Source organism: Muntiacus reevesi, chromosome 4, assembly GCF_963930625.1.
Source record: "Muntiacus reevesi chromosome 4, mMunRee1.1, whole genome shotgun sequence".
NCBI lineage: Eukaryota > Metazoa > Chordata > Mammalia > Artiodactyla > Cervidae > Muntiacus > Muntiacus reevesi.
The window spans coordinates 120,149,595-120,164,614 of record NC_089252.1 but is presented as its reverse complement, the minus strand read 5'-3'; the positions used below and the strand labels follow the sequence as shown (position 1 = coordinate 120,164,614).

The window sequence follows — 15,020 nt, the reverse complement described above, 5'->3', positions numbered from 1 at the left end:
GGAATTATAATACCTTGCTTTAGGGCTGACATGAAACTTAAATGCATATTTATTGCATAAGCCATTGAAATGAAGAGAAAGTTGTTAAGTGAGCATGGCCCACTTTAGTCTGATTAATGCAAGACAAGAGCATGCTAAAATCACCTGAAATAATGGTGCCACAAATGGTAATGATCACAAAGAATCCAACTGATTTTTGTTATAAATTTAAGACTCAGAGTGAATTCTCTAGGCTTCCTATGTAACACCCTTCTCTAAGTACATATTTCTATACACATGGGTGCTATGGGTTAAAAGAAGCTTCGTACATTACAGAAATTCTAGCACATCAGCAAAGAATTTAGGTGCAAAAATGTTCACTGAGCATTGTCGTTAATCACTGAAAAATCAGGCAACATTAAATTGTTCATCTATAGGAGGAAGTGAAATTTTAATATATTCATTCAACCACTCTATTCAGATAAGCCACAAAAACATAATTTTAAGCAAAAAATGAAATCAAATAAAAATAAGTTGAAGAAATGATTATGTATAATATAAAACCACTTTTATGAAATTTTAAAGCATGGAATTATTTAAACAGATTTATACTTAATAATGAATAATACACCTAATAATTGTGTGATAATAGGCATAGAAATGACAAAAGTTAAATTCAGGGCCAGGTAGGAGGTAGGAGACAAGGCAATAATATCAGGCAGGGGTCCACAGAGGGCTTCAACTCTATCCAACATGTTTCACTTTTTCAAAAATTAAATGATACTGGAAAAAGGTGGTAAAATGTTTAGATTCTATAGAGCTGGCTAGTAGGTATATGGAGCTTATAATATTCTCCACATTTTCTTTATATGTGAAATATTTTATAATAAAAAGAAGTTTTTATCATATAAATAAAAACAGGCAATTTCCCATAACAGACAACAGCTGTTGCTGAGATAATCAGGCGATCAAAAGGAACAGGAATGTCAGGGGTGGGAAAGAGATTAAATTAATAAGAAGGCTGGGTAAGGAAGAGAAGTTCCTCTCTGACTCTGAAACCAAGAAGATAATTTTCCTTCCAAGAATTAAGAAAAGAATTCAGCTATATAAGATGGGAAGAAGAAAAAAATGATTTATTGTTAATCGAGATATCAGCATATATTATCCAAAAACAACATTAAGCTTAAAATACTTACTACAACCCCACTCTTGGTGGTAGTTTCTCTGTATGTGAAGTTGCAAATTGCCCAGGCTAAATAGTATGTGGACATGAGAGGGGTCTGTGAAAAGTGATCCGTAACCCATCCATCTTCCTCAAACACAGAAGTTTCCACTGGCATATTGGATAAAGATAAATAGCTTGCTTGATGCTTGATGCTGATTTTGAAAGTAGCCTTGTAGATTGGCTCGTCAAAACAAGGAAATGCCTTTCTGGCATGTGTAGGTGAAAACTGAGTAACACCAAGGAATCTGGAAAAAAGAAAATGACATTCTCAGTAACATTTATGACTTAAGTTATGACCACTTTATATACTTCTGTTAATAAAATACATTTGCAAATTACAAGACACTTTTTTCCTGAACCAAACTTAAGTACATGAATGGTACAAAAGCATACTTCCTGCATATTTCCCCAACAACAAAAAATTTTCAGGAAACTTTTTGTCTCAACTAAAGTAAATTCTCTAAACCCAGTGAAAGTGAAAGTCGCTCAGTCGTGTCCGACTCTTTGCGACACCATGGACTATACAGTCCATGGAATTCTCCAGGCCAAAATACTGCAGTGGGTAGCCTTTCCCTTCTCCAAGGAATCTTCCCAACCCAGGGATTGAACCCAAGTCTCCCGCATTGCAGGTGAATTGAACCCAAGTCTCCCGCATTGCAGGAAGCCTTGTGGCTTCCCTATTGGCTTATTGGGCAAAGTATGGAATTATTTAAACAGATTTATACTTAATAATGTGCTTATTGGGCAAAACTGACACGTTACAGAAAAACAACTTGTCGTTATATTGGAAAATATTAGAAAACAGTTGTTCTCCCTTGTGGTATGCCTCTCTCTCCTCTCTGAAACACTCAACCAGTAAAGACAATGAAATCAAATCCAAAAGTTGTCATTAGACACAAGTAAGACACAGATGATCACTAAGAAACAGCTACGTCCTCAAGCTTCAGCCAGACGTGACCTGGTTTTGTTAAGGAAAAGGACTTTGAAACCTGACAAAACGTGGCCTGCATTCTGAATCCACAACATCTCTTAACCATATCATCTTGGATGATTACTAAATTTCTGTAAGGTGCAGCTATTCATTGCTTAAAAAGAAATAACCATGCCCAACTTAAAAAGCATTGCAAAGCTTAGTAGCATGGAAAAGGAGGATGTAAAGGTGTGACTAGATGAATAGCACCCAGCAGGCAGGTAATAAATGGCAGCCACTGGTTCACAGCATCTTCGACCTTTCTTAGAATGATATAACATACATTTACACAGAATAATCCAGAGGCCAGTGGTTTTTACCACTCACAATATATATTTGTTATATACGTTGTTACATGTTAATATAATAAGATAAATTAATATAATAAATATCTGTATAGTAAATATGCATGTCAATATGTGCATATATATATTATATTGAATACACTCTGGTTTTCAGATCAAGCTGTAAAGTTGCAGCTCATTTTAACTCTAGAAACACCCTCTGCATTTTTTCAAATCAAAATACCCAAACTATGTACTTGAAGACAGACACTCCTTTAACTTAAAAAGAGGGCCATTATTTGTGAAAAGATTCCTAAGTTAATTACACTTTTTATATGTGTGTGTGCAGTTGGTCCCTCAGCTGTGTCCTACTCTCTGCCACCCCGTGGACTGTAGCCCTCCAAGCTCCTCTGTCCATAGGATTTCCCACGGGAGAATTCTGGAGTGACTTTCCATTTCCTTCTCCAGGGGATCTTTCTGACGAGATTGAATCTGGGTCTCCTGCATTGAAGGCCGATTCTTTACCACTGAGCCACTGGAGAAGCCCCAAACTTTTTAAATAATACTGGTTAAAACTGTAGCTAAGGCAAGTCAATATCAAACCCTTGGTAAAACATTACTGAGTGCTACAGCCATCTCTTTAGAAGGCTCTTATCCCCACAGTCATTCTGCCACCCACCCTGCCTTCCCCATCATCAACAGAGTTCTTGCTTAATCTCACATGGCACACTTTCCCGCTGAGCCCAAACTTGTCCTCAAAATTATTCTCAACACAGCACTTCAGGGAGCTATATCAATCAATAGAGGCTGACATGTGTATTGAATCTTATTGGCTATCCCTGGATCAAACCATAAAATGTAAATGTTTATACTTTTAAAAATTATGACACATGTATTATTGAAGGACTACTTTTTAAAAGCTTAGTTTTCAAACAGAGAAAATAAGACATTTTAAAGATTAATTGTATATTTCCTCTGAGAGAGGGGTTTCGAGAATTATCTTGAAGCATTACTGAGCTGCTACATACCAGGCTTGGGTAAATCACTTTACTGCCTGAGTTTATTTTTTCATTAGTTGAAGGAAAATATTTCTAGGCCTCCCTTACAAAACTGTTGAGATGATAAAATGAGATAATATTTAGGAAAGAAGTTTTAACTATAAATCTTTAGAAAAAATATAAAGTTAAAGTTGGAAGCAATCTTAGACACAAATTGTCCAGCTTTCATAAATTCCTAAAATGAAAAAGTAGTTCCAGTAGTTCCATAAATAAGTGATTTATCTAAAGTTACACAGGCAATTAGTGCAAAGCTGGGTCTGGAATCCACATTTTCTGTGTCTGAGAAAAAGGTAATTGTATTTCAAAAACAACAAAATTAATGTTCACCCATAATTTATAAACAAGGTTTTATTTTGACAATTGGTCATAAAGGTTTTTCTTTCCATATCTGCCAGCATCTTGGCAATATTTTCCCTATTTTCTACTGATAGCAATATAGTTTTTGCTTAATGAAATATCAGTAACTTTTTGTTAAGATGTACTCATTTACAATTTTCTCTTCACATGCTTTTTTGTCTTACAAAATGTTCTTGAATCTTAACTTTTTTATTAACTAAAATGGTCACCGAGCTTCATATTTCTTTACTGAGGCCATTTAAAAGATACTTATGAAATTTAATATACAAGGAAATATGTTCACTTCCAAGTACTGAGAAACCCAAGTCTTGTCATTGAGCAATTAGACACTGTCTGTCATGTGTGAGATTTTCACTCTATGTGGCAGGATTTTTTTTCAAGATAGAATCATTTTTGTCCTTAAGGTCTTTGCAATCTACCTGAAAAGAAAAATATATATAATACATTAAAAACTACCAACAATACTAGGGGAAATTTCCATAAGAGTTCAACATAGAGGTTGTATTTAGAATGTACTGGTCATTAGGTAAAAAAATCAAAGGTGTCTTTGGTATTGAGTAATTAAAGGGTAGGAATTTATTAGGGTAGGAATTTATTATATGTAGAATATCTGAATACCTCTGGGCTAATGAGAAATTAATAAACCAAATATTTATGCAGAGGAATCATGTCATGCTCAAGTCTCTTTTTGCCTCACATTTTAAGTAAATACATTAGTAAGGCCAGCAATTTAAATTGCTGATTCTCAGGGTTGAAAAGAACTATAAAGATCATCTAGTGACTTTTTCTGCAATTAATATTCTTAATGAATTCCTACACACAGTATATATATCCATGCACTGAGGGCTAGCATATATTTGATAATGTCTAAATGAGGAAATACCAATTTCACAGTCTGGCACCTGAGGACGATTGCAATTGAATTTCAATTCAGTATTTAGCAAATCAAAACAAGCCCCTTGGAAAAGAAGAGGAATTGGACTAGACTATGCTTAGGGTCTTTTTCAAGTTGAGAACCTATAACTGAATAAAAATTAGAAATAAAATAGTCCTTGAATTTGATGAGATGATTTTAAAATACTAAATTACATTACTGCTAGATAGCTTTTTGCTACAAGATCTATATACATTTACTTCTCTTGGTCATCATTCTTGAGTGTTTAATGCTGTGGAGATAAAGATAAATATATATGTTCCTTCCCTCAAGGAGTTTATACTCTGATAAAATAAATAAAACATAAGCCTAGACAGGTATTGCACAAAAAGCCATGACAAACGTATGAAGAAATTACATCTTCTAAAGCAAGGTTTCTCAGCCTTGGCACTACTGACTTTTCTTTTTCTTAATGTAAGTAATGGTGGTTCAGTGCTAGAATTCTCAACACTAGTGACATTTTAGGATGGATAATTCTCTTTTTAGGGCCATCTTGGGCTTAGCAGCATCCTAGACGTCTACTGCTAGAGGCCAGTAGCAACGCCTCTCCCCAGACGTGACAACCCAAAAGTCTCCAGATACTGCAAATGTGCGCTGGCAGGCAGAACCGACCTCGCTGAGAACCACCTGTCTTAAGAACTGAAAGACGGCTTTAGGGAGGAGGAAGTTAAGAACAGGTCTTGAAGCCTGGGCACTACTTTAAGGGTCAGAGATGGATGGAGACGTGAGCAAGTGGACTACAGGTGGCACAGAACTAAGCTTTTAGAAAGGCTTTGACTCACATGTTAAGTTAACGTCCTATCTGCTCTCTTGCAGGGTCTGGTTTTCTCAACTCTCAGTATTGCCCATCTGTCTCTGATACCTCTCTCTTCCTGGATCATCTCCTTTCTAACAAAGAGAGCCAGCTTCAGGCTCAGTGCCCTCAACAAGCAACAGTGTCTGTTGGGTTTCAAAAACATAACCTTCACTGCATGTATTTGATGATTGCCTTCAAGTGGTGGAAGTGAGACCGCTTTTCTGCTTACTGTCACTAAAAACATCCAAGACCTCTAGACAAAGAGATTGGGAATAGAAAATAATGAGTTTGGTTTTTAAGCAAATTTGAGGCAGAGTTTGAGGTAGTAGCAGTATACCAGGTAGGAAAAAAATACAAAAAATTAATTAAAAATAGAGAACACTTTAATATACAGTAAGGATACAAAATACATACATAAATACAGCAAGAAGTAAAAATAAAACTGCAGGAGGCAGAAGGTAATGGGAAAAGAATTTTGTTGTCTATTTTTCTCCTGCTTTCTCAAACAAAAACATTTCTATCTTTTAAAGAATCTTGCTATTATCATAAAGAAATTTCACCACCAAAAGTAACATCCTGGAAGTGTTATTCCAAGAATATCACTTTAGCATAACTAGAAAAATGAATAATATACATGTATTTTAATTCTCTTCTATCTAAAATAAATTACTTGATTTCTTAACAACTTGTCTATTTGACATTTTGGTTGTGCTAAGAAGTAGAGCTTAAAGCTCTATGTTGCCTCTGAAGGATATAGAGAATTGATTTCTTCTTATTTCTGCGGAAGTTCACTAGGCAAGCTACTTGTGTCAAATCATTAAGATAAGATTCAGCTGAAATAATGCATTAACGTTGGCTGATATTGCCAACAAATTACAGTATGTGATACAAACAATTTCTGTTCCATTATTTTCAGTTTGCCTTTTCATAAAGTTAATATATGCAAAGCAAACAAACATTTGCATAACACTGCTCATATTCAGATTGATTCATGTTTCATTGTGGAACCCACCAAAACCAAGAGAACCTCACAAATGCAGGGCATTTTTGGAAGGCTTCCGTTTAGGCCACCTCTATACAGACCACACATACAGCACAATGAATGATAATCTTTGAAGCTGCTTCTGTCACAACAGCAATTTGCCTACTGTTGCAATAGGTTAAGATTAGTAACAAAAACTCCCAAGATTGAAAAAAGTGATCCAGTGGATCATCTAGTTACTCTTCAACTGCTTTTAGTAACTGAACAGTGACAAGGTCATGGAAGTTACCATGTCCCATTTAAAGTGAAGACTGTTGATCAAAATGCAAATTATTACTCAATGACAAAACATTTTAAGGCAAAATGGGTCGTTGTTTAGACTGTGTTTTTATGTACTGCAATGAGTCATTAAAGCTCTGCCATTTCAGAAGGAAAGTGCTTCTGCTGAATATTCAGTGCTATAAGCAACTGTGTAGTCTATTTTTTTAAATAACCATTGTAGTAAACTAAAAACATAATGCAATAATACCAGCAATATGTATGTAGGAAGTGGTGCATATGTGAATAATCGTGTTATAAAAACAGAGCATAATATTCATAATTGTTTTCATTTTTGTGCACTAAATACTCTTCTCAAAAATGAGTACCAAGTACTTGATCACCATTGTTGAAGAGTATTATGTACTCACTAAAATTACTTTCCTGAGTCACAATATTAGGTTTTCATAAGGATAAATAAACTAGTATCTGATATTCATTTGTTTAATACAGGAAAGAGAAAAAGTATGTGAGTATCATAAAACAGTGCTTCTGGTGGAAGCCAAATGCAGTCTGCAGAGCAGTAGCTAATGACTGATGTGCCTTTCTCCTGGCACTCAAGGTTTTTCTCTTTCCTCTACTGGCTTCCAGAGACAAGGCAGGCACCCTCCTGACCCTTCAGTCACTGTTTTCTTCTTTACTCACTGCTGAGATAGCAGGGCAAGCATCAGAGTTACGAGTTCCTTCTGTTTCACACACTCTTCCTGCTCCCTCGACCCTCTCTATTGCAGTGTTTGGACCAAGCGTGGGGTTTCTCTAGCAGCCTTTTTCTTCTCTTCTTCATTGCAGAAGGACTCTGCTGATTTTCTCTCCCTGTCTTTTGAACTCTGCTTAGGGGGCAAAACAAACAGCAGTGGAAGGAATGTCCAAAGTGACCATTTCCGCACTGCCTTGCGAGTAAGGGGAAGCCTAAGGCAACAACGTTGAACCTAAATGACCCTGTACCAGCTCGAAGAATAGATATCTAGCCATGTAATAACATAATTGTATTTCAAACCCACAAATACTTATCAACTGTCAGACACTGTTTTAAGCGCTTTATTACTTAACTCATTTCATATCCTCCCCAATAACCCCACGAAAGAGGATATCATTATCCCCGTTTTGCAGATAAGGATACCAGACTCAGAACAATAAGAAACCTGGTCAAAGTCATAAAGCTAATTAAGTGGTAGAGTCAAGACATAAACGAAGGCAGTCTGGTTGCAGAGTCCCTGAACACACACACACACACACACACACACACACACACACACACTTATCCATCCAGCAACACAACTAGTAGTGCTCAAACCTCTTCTTAAAAGGGATAAAAAGTAACCAACAAGGATAACTTTAAAACTTCATTCTTTTTACATCCTTTGGTTTCAGGGTTTTTGTTTGTGTGCTTTTTGAGTTGTGAGTCATGAGAAAATATCCAAAGAATTAAACTGACTTCACCCTGCAAATCAGCACAGGTTTGCACTGGGAGGACTCAATTCACCCCTGTCTCTGTGCAACCACTGCCAGAGCTCCTTAAACCCCGGAGCCAGCCAGCGGCTTATCCAGAGACCAAGAAGGCACCCCTGGGGACAGGGAGCGGAGTGGGGACCAGGGACTCTTCACCCCAGCTCAGCCCCACTCAGCAAGGGCTTGTCAGTCTCACTCCCCACTTACAGCCCCATCAGGACCACCATCCAGCTGGGCCTGTTTGTGAATTATTTCAGACCGTCCAAAGAACCGGGAGGGGCAAGAAGTGTTTTGCATCTTAAGATTCTCTCAAATCCTCTGTAGCAAAATTCTGTTGGAGAGAGCAGCCACTCTCTAGTGGCAAACAGCAGGATTGCATGGATCTTTGAGAAAACCTGGAGGGATCCAGCCACTGGTGTAATTTTGAATTAAAGGGACGACAAGGTGATGATCATTGCTGGTGGGATAGGAGGATGAGCCTGGGGTTACAGTGGACACCCTTTCTTATAGATGGTCAGACACATATTAAAGGTAGACTATTTCTTCTTCACTCTTTTTATATCATTCTTTAAATTCATGTTTAAAGAAGCGAGTCCCGTTCTTATATCACTCAAATGCCATCATCATCCTCAAGCAAACCTAAATCACTGCCCTATAACTGTTGTCTCAAGCCCGTGCGCATACATGGTGGCAAAAATTGGTTTGAGAAAATAAACATGCTACACAAAGCCAACATAGGGAAATCAGTCATAGGTCTATCTTTGCTTGAAAGAGATCCAGGCAGATAGGCCCTTTTTAGAGCTATTTTGAAGAAAAAATACACAGAAAAATTAATTTAACTCTTTCATAAATAAGGTATACTTTATTACTATCCAGGGTGACCAAAAAACATAGCAAGACAAACACCAATTACATGAATTTTCCTCCCTGAATACGTGAGTATTAAATGGTCAAAACTTTTTTCCCAATATTTTCTAATTTAGTTTAATGATAGCATTTTGAACCATAAGCAAAATCCAACACTGGTCTCAGATTGGCCATATGGTTGTGTGTGCCTCGACAGGAAAACAATGAACTAAATAAGTACATTAAGGAATCATACAAAAAGTTTTCACAGAAACAAATGGTTCTCCTAGATTTTTCAGTGCAGAGCCCTCTATAGAGGGGCAAAAAGCCAGATGTTCGCATTTGTTCATGTAAAGATAGCTCCTGTGCAGAGTGAATGGGAGAAGTAAGGCTGCTCTCAACATAAAAACATGGTGGTTTTCTTATTTTTATTAAATGCCATGGTTTTCTGAAATGAAATTAGTTCATTTCAGGAAAAGTACAAGGCATCAAACCATCCACACTAATATAACAAATGATCAATTGCCTACCCATAGAATCCTCTACGCTCTCCACAAGATTTGTGCAAAGGAGATTTTTGCAATTCTCTGTGAAAACCACAATTTTATCCTCCCATTTTACTTGGAGATCATGGTTTCTCTCTGAATAACCCTTGAAAGAAAAAGACCTCCTCTTTTCATTCTGTCTTCTGTCACTGTCACAGACTCAAAGTTTGTCAAAGAAAAAGGGTGTCCCTTTTGAAAGTGAATAAGATGGTCATTTACTTTGGGTAAGCTTCCTCTTTAAATCCGACCATCTGGATCTAAATTAAGGTACCTTACCTTAAACACGGGTATGCTCACCATCTGGCTACCCCAAAGCATCAATTACTTCAGGTAAATGAAGATTTTGCCTAATTCTAAGCAAGCATATTCTACTCAGGGTATTATGGCATGAATACACACCTTCTGTATTTGCCTGCTACCCACCTTCTTGAGGAAAAAGTGAGTAGGTATTCTGCCTAACGGAGACCATTTACTGATATGTATAAATATTTCAAATTTAAGAGAATTTATTTGCAATATTCAACAAGTGGTGAATTTCCCTTTAGCCAAATGTTGAACCGAAAGTAAAAGATTTGCCTCAAGTGAATAGCTTGTCTTCTAAACTTTCTCTACTGTAATATGGGAACCAGGGGAGGTAAGTCCCTACAGATCAAAAAGCAGGCCCCCTCCAAAACCTCATGGGGGTTGAAACTTCAGGGTCAAAGCACATAGCACATAGCACATAGTGAAATTTAGTTTCCCTGCTCTGCCCAAATTATATCTCTTAGGCCTCTAAAGAGTGAACCAGAAAATCAGATTGAGTATTAACCAGTTGTTTCCACATAGACTAAGTAAGGTGGACAGAATGGTAGTATTGCTCTTTTTAAATCTTTCAAATTGCTCAATGTGACTCCCTATTGCCAGATTAAATACTTTCATTACAGAAATTGTCTGATAATTAAATTGGCAAAAATTCTGACTAACTAAAAGACCAAAACATTCAGTCACTAAACAAATGAAAACTTAAGAGTTTGCATTTAAGTCCTTTTGAAAAGTATGTTTTAAAATGTCGATTAACATTGCATTTGGGGGACAGAATCACCACCAATAAAAGTTTAGCTGAGTTCCTGATATTGGTGTGTTTAAAAATTCTCCAAGTATCCATAGTAACAACAAACAAACAAAAAGCTTAATATATGTTATTTTGACGTAACTGTGACATGTTTGATTCGATTTCCTTTGCCTTATCAACTCTAGTAGAAACATATAAGAAATTATCATATTCATTCTGATGTTGGAAGGGAAAAAAAAAAGAACAAGTACTTTCTCTAAGAGGCTGCTTACTAATAAAACCATCCTGAGATCTCCAAAAACGCCAAATCCTGGAAAATTAATGGGATGCAGAGTTTAGCTACATAGGCACTAGGCTAAACTCCCAACCCTCTTATTTACATCTTCGGAGAAAATGAAGCTGAGAGTTTGAATATAAATATGCACTAGGGTACAAGAAATCAGTTATAGGTCAAGCAGGAACATCTGGTCTTTTTAAGAGTCCTGTTAATTTGAAAGCACTGACCACAACAAGCTCAGTTCCACCAAATATATTTTGGCACAGCTCAGAAAAAATAGGATTTGCTGGAAGTATTTATTTCACCACAGCATGATTTATCAGTAATGATATGCAGTTCCCACTATTGGCATTTTGACATAACATGCAAACTTGCCTTCTACGCTTTTCCCCCAAATTTTACATGCTTGTGGATCTTTTAAAAAACCCTTTTCATCTATATTCTTGAGAATATGTCAGAGAACGTGATGGAAGAGGTTTTACATTATCTACATCTGATCTTAGGAGTTTGAATGTGAATAATTTATACATTCACATATAGGAGGTTTTAATTAGCACACAACCACTAAGTGTATTAGTTACTCAGTCGTGCTGGACTGTTTGCAACCCCATGGACTGTAGCCCCCCAGGCTCCTCTCCATGGAATCCTCCAGCAAGAATACTGGAGTGGATTGCCATTCCCTTCTTCAGGGAATGTTCCCAACCCAGGAACTGAACCTGGGTCTCCTGCATTGTAGGCAGATTCTTTACCATCTGAGCCACCAGGGTCCCTAGCCACTAAAGCATTGGCAATTTATTTAGATGAAGTTATACCACAGCACTCTATAAATATTAAAACTTTTGTGTTCTCTCATAACACACGGAAATTTTCCCAGCCTCTTATCCTATATCAGCTTCTCCTGGGAGTTTCCAGACGGCATGAGCTCTAGCACAGGGATCAGAAAACCTGAGTTAAGTCCCAGCTGCCCCATCTGCTGACCCCAAGAGCCCGGGACTGCTCTGAGCCCAAGTTTTCTGCTGTCGTGAGAATCTCTAGAGAACAAGGGAGTCTCTGCCAATGGCACCATTACTCATCTCCAACCTGCCTCCACTTCAAAGGTTGTTGATTTCACTTTTAAGTTCATTTGGGTTATTCCCTGGCCCCACAGCCACTTAATTATTCATTTATTTTAAATGCAAGGGGCCAGGGAAAAAACAAGAATCACTTGTTTACGCATTCAACAACATGCTTGAGGGCTTGCTACCATGGCACACTCAAAACATGAGTGGGCACTCTATGTGCCAAGTACAAGATTAAGTGCTTTTTAATGCATTTATTCGTGGACATCTGCAACAATTCCATGAGGATATTACTATTATTATTTTCACCAAGTTAAAACTAAAAGTAGAGGTTCTGGAGCCAAAGTGCCTAAGTCTAAAACCTGCTTTGTCGGCTCGTTATATTACAAGTTACTCCACTTCTTGGTGCTTCTTCTTCCCCATCGGTAAAACAGGGAATGTTAACAGCACCCGGCTCGTGGGGCTTCTTCCTGTAAGACTGAGTTGATACAGGACGCTCATTAGGCACTAGAAGTAGTCATTGCCAGGACCTGGTGACAGATTGATCAACTTCCGCAAGACTTCACCACAAGTGGAGTAGAAGCTGAGACCTGAACCCAGTTCTGTTGGACTCTAAACAAGTGGTGAAAAACCCCACAGCTTCTCAAAAAAATAAGAAACAGAATACTGTCCAAATCTAAAAGAAGCATCAAAGACACTGACTAATAAGGCATTTGAGACTGACGCTTAGCTTTCCCCTTTTCACCACTGGAGTCATTTCCAGAGGCAGTAACTCTGGAACAAACGGGCGTCACTCTGCGTTAGGAGAGCGGGAAGTACCAGCAAGAACATTCCTGGCTGGCTTTGGCCAAGGCAGCCGCCGCCACCCCCTTACTCTGTCACTGGGACTGGCTCTTACTGCCCAGAATCTCAACTTCCCGTTTTGCAAAACTTCTTGAGGCCAAAGCCTGTCCACTGCGCTACGCCTTCCAGAAGCGGGCGTGGTGGGGCGGGAGGAGGACCTTGCTCTGCCTCCCGCGTCCTGACTCCTCACCCGGCTGCGGCCCTGGCCTCTGGCGCTCACCCATTTTCCCTCCACGGTAAATTGGCAGGTTTTTTATGTCACCCTGGCCTGGGGCCGCTCAGATACACATCATTCTTTAAAAAAAAAAAAAAAAAAGCTGTGTGCTCTGCCTCGAAGCAACTTTAACGAGGCAGGGGGTCCCAGCCTGGAGGAGTGGCATTTGGTACTGGTGAGCGAGTTTGTGGAGTTGGCCGCAGTAAGAAGCCAAGCCTCAGGAAGACCCCGAGAGTTCTGGGCGACGGCCCTCCTCCACCTTCACTTCCTTCCCTCCATCCTTGGCCCTCCCGTGTATCCGAAGCTCCCCCGGGCCCTGGTCGCGGGCTGCCCGGCGTTTAGGGCAGCCCTGCTGGGTGGGGCGGCGCGGGGCACCGCCTCCCTCCCTACCTTCTCTCCCCGTGGAGCACGTAGGAGCTGCGGAAGAAGCCCAGGAGCTCGTTCTCGATCAGGGCGTTGTAGATGATCTTCAGATTGTAATTCCTCTGCGCGTCCAGAGTCCTATTCAGCACCACCACCAGGACCTGGGTTTGCGGGTAGAGGAAAAAGCCGGCCACCGGGACCGCGCCGGCCACCCGGTCCTCGGCCACCTGCACCTTCTCGACCGCCACGCGGGAGGCGTGCAGCACGACGTAGCGAGTGGCGTTCCGGCACGCGATCTCCACGTTGACCTCCCCGGAGAAGGTGAAGTTCTCCATGAAGGCGGTGAGCATCAGATTGTAGTGCAGCGGCTTGAGGTGGCCGGACAGGCGCAGCTGCGTCCACGGCTGCCCCTGCTCGCGCTCCTCCGCAGACGGCGGCTGGGCGGACGGGGTCTCAGGGGTGGCCTCCGCGCCTGCCCCGGGCTGCGAGGAGTCCCCGCCGGCGTGCTGGTTCCGTCGGGCCGAGCCCGGCAGGCTCTCGTTGCCGCCGCGCGCCGGGAAGCCGGCCGGGCCGCCGTCGGCGCCGGACGGCACGCTCGCCCCACACTCGTCGAAGCGCAGGCTGAGGAGCACTGCGAGCATGGTGACCGCGAGCAGCGCCACGAGGGACACGGCGAAGGCCAGCACCAGCCGCTTGTGCACCGTGATGTGGCGCTCGGAGGTGCGGGGCCGCACCCCCGCGGAGTCCGCCCACGGGCCCGAGAGCCCCCTGCCGCCGGCCCGGAGCGCCGCGTCGTTCTCGCCCATCGCGGCCGCGAAGAGGGAGCCGCTCTTCTGAGCCCCCTGCTCCTTCTTCTTCCTCTTCTTTTTCTTCTTCTTCTTTTTCTTCTCCTCCTCTTGTTTCCCCCGCTCGCCGTCTAGGGCCATCACACCGCCTCCTCCTCCTCCCCCGCCCCCTCGGGCGCCCCCCGCGAGCGGGCCACCCGGGCCACCGGCAGCGTCGGCATTAGAGCGCGCGCCGGCCGAGGGCGCGACGCCAGCTGGGACCTTGGGGAGGCCGGCCGGGCGTCTCTTAAGACGGGCTCTGGCCGTAGGCGACAGCGCCCACGACGCCCCCTATCAGCCCCGCCTCTCTCCGGACACAGGCTGCAGGGGCGCGGGCCAGCGGGCTCTGGGACGCGCCCAACTTGGAGAGCGTCTTGCTCGCCCCAGAGCGCGCGCTACTTCTTCGGCGGGCGCCGGGCTCCGGGGCGCACGCGGCCCCCGCCCCTGTGTGCCCGCCGCTTCCAGCTCGCCGTCCCCAGCGCCGAGCTCTCGCCTGGCTTTCCGCGGGAGCCTTCTAGCGGGTCCTCGGCTGCCAAGGAGGGAGCGATGGAGAGGGAAGTTAGGGCTGCCGCTTTCTCTCCCCACTCCAGCGCCGGCGTTCAGTCGTCTGGGTGGGATGTGCTCGCAGCAGCGGCGGCGGCGGCGGC

The 15,020-nt window shown here is 41.6% G+C and overlaps 1 protein-coding gene across 1 annotated transcript in view; it reads right to left on the bottom strand.

The window, feature by feature from the left end:
- TRHDE (thyrotropin releasing hormone degrading enzyme) overlaps positions 1 to 14,606 on the bottom strand; it is a 418,175-nt gene extending 403,569 nt beyond the window's left edge. Inside the window, exons 1-2 of the mRNA XM_065934092.1 lie at positions 13,577 to 14,606; positions 1,176 to 1,449 (exon numbers count right to left, since the gene is read on the bottom strand). Coding sequence (XP_065790164.1) covers positions 1,176 to 1,449; positions 13,577 to 14,475 — 1,173 coding nt within the window. The 5' untranslated portion in view covers positions 14,476 to 14,606. The remainder of the gene's footprint in view (positions 1 to 1,175; positions 1,450 to 13,576) is intronic.
- Positions 14,607 to 15,020: the final 414 nt, after the last annotated feature.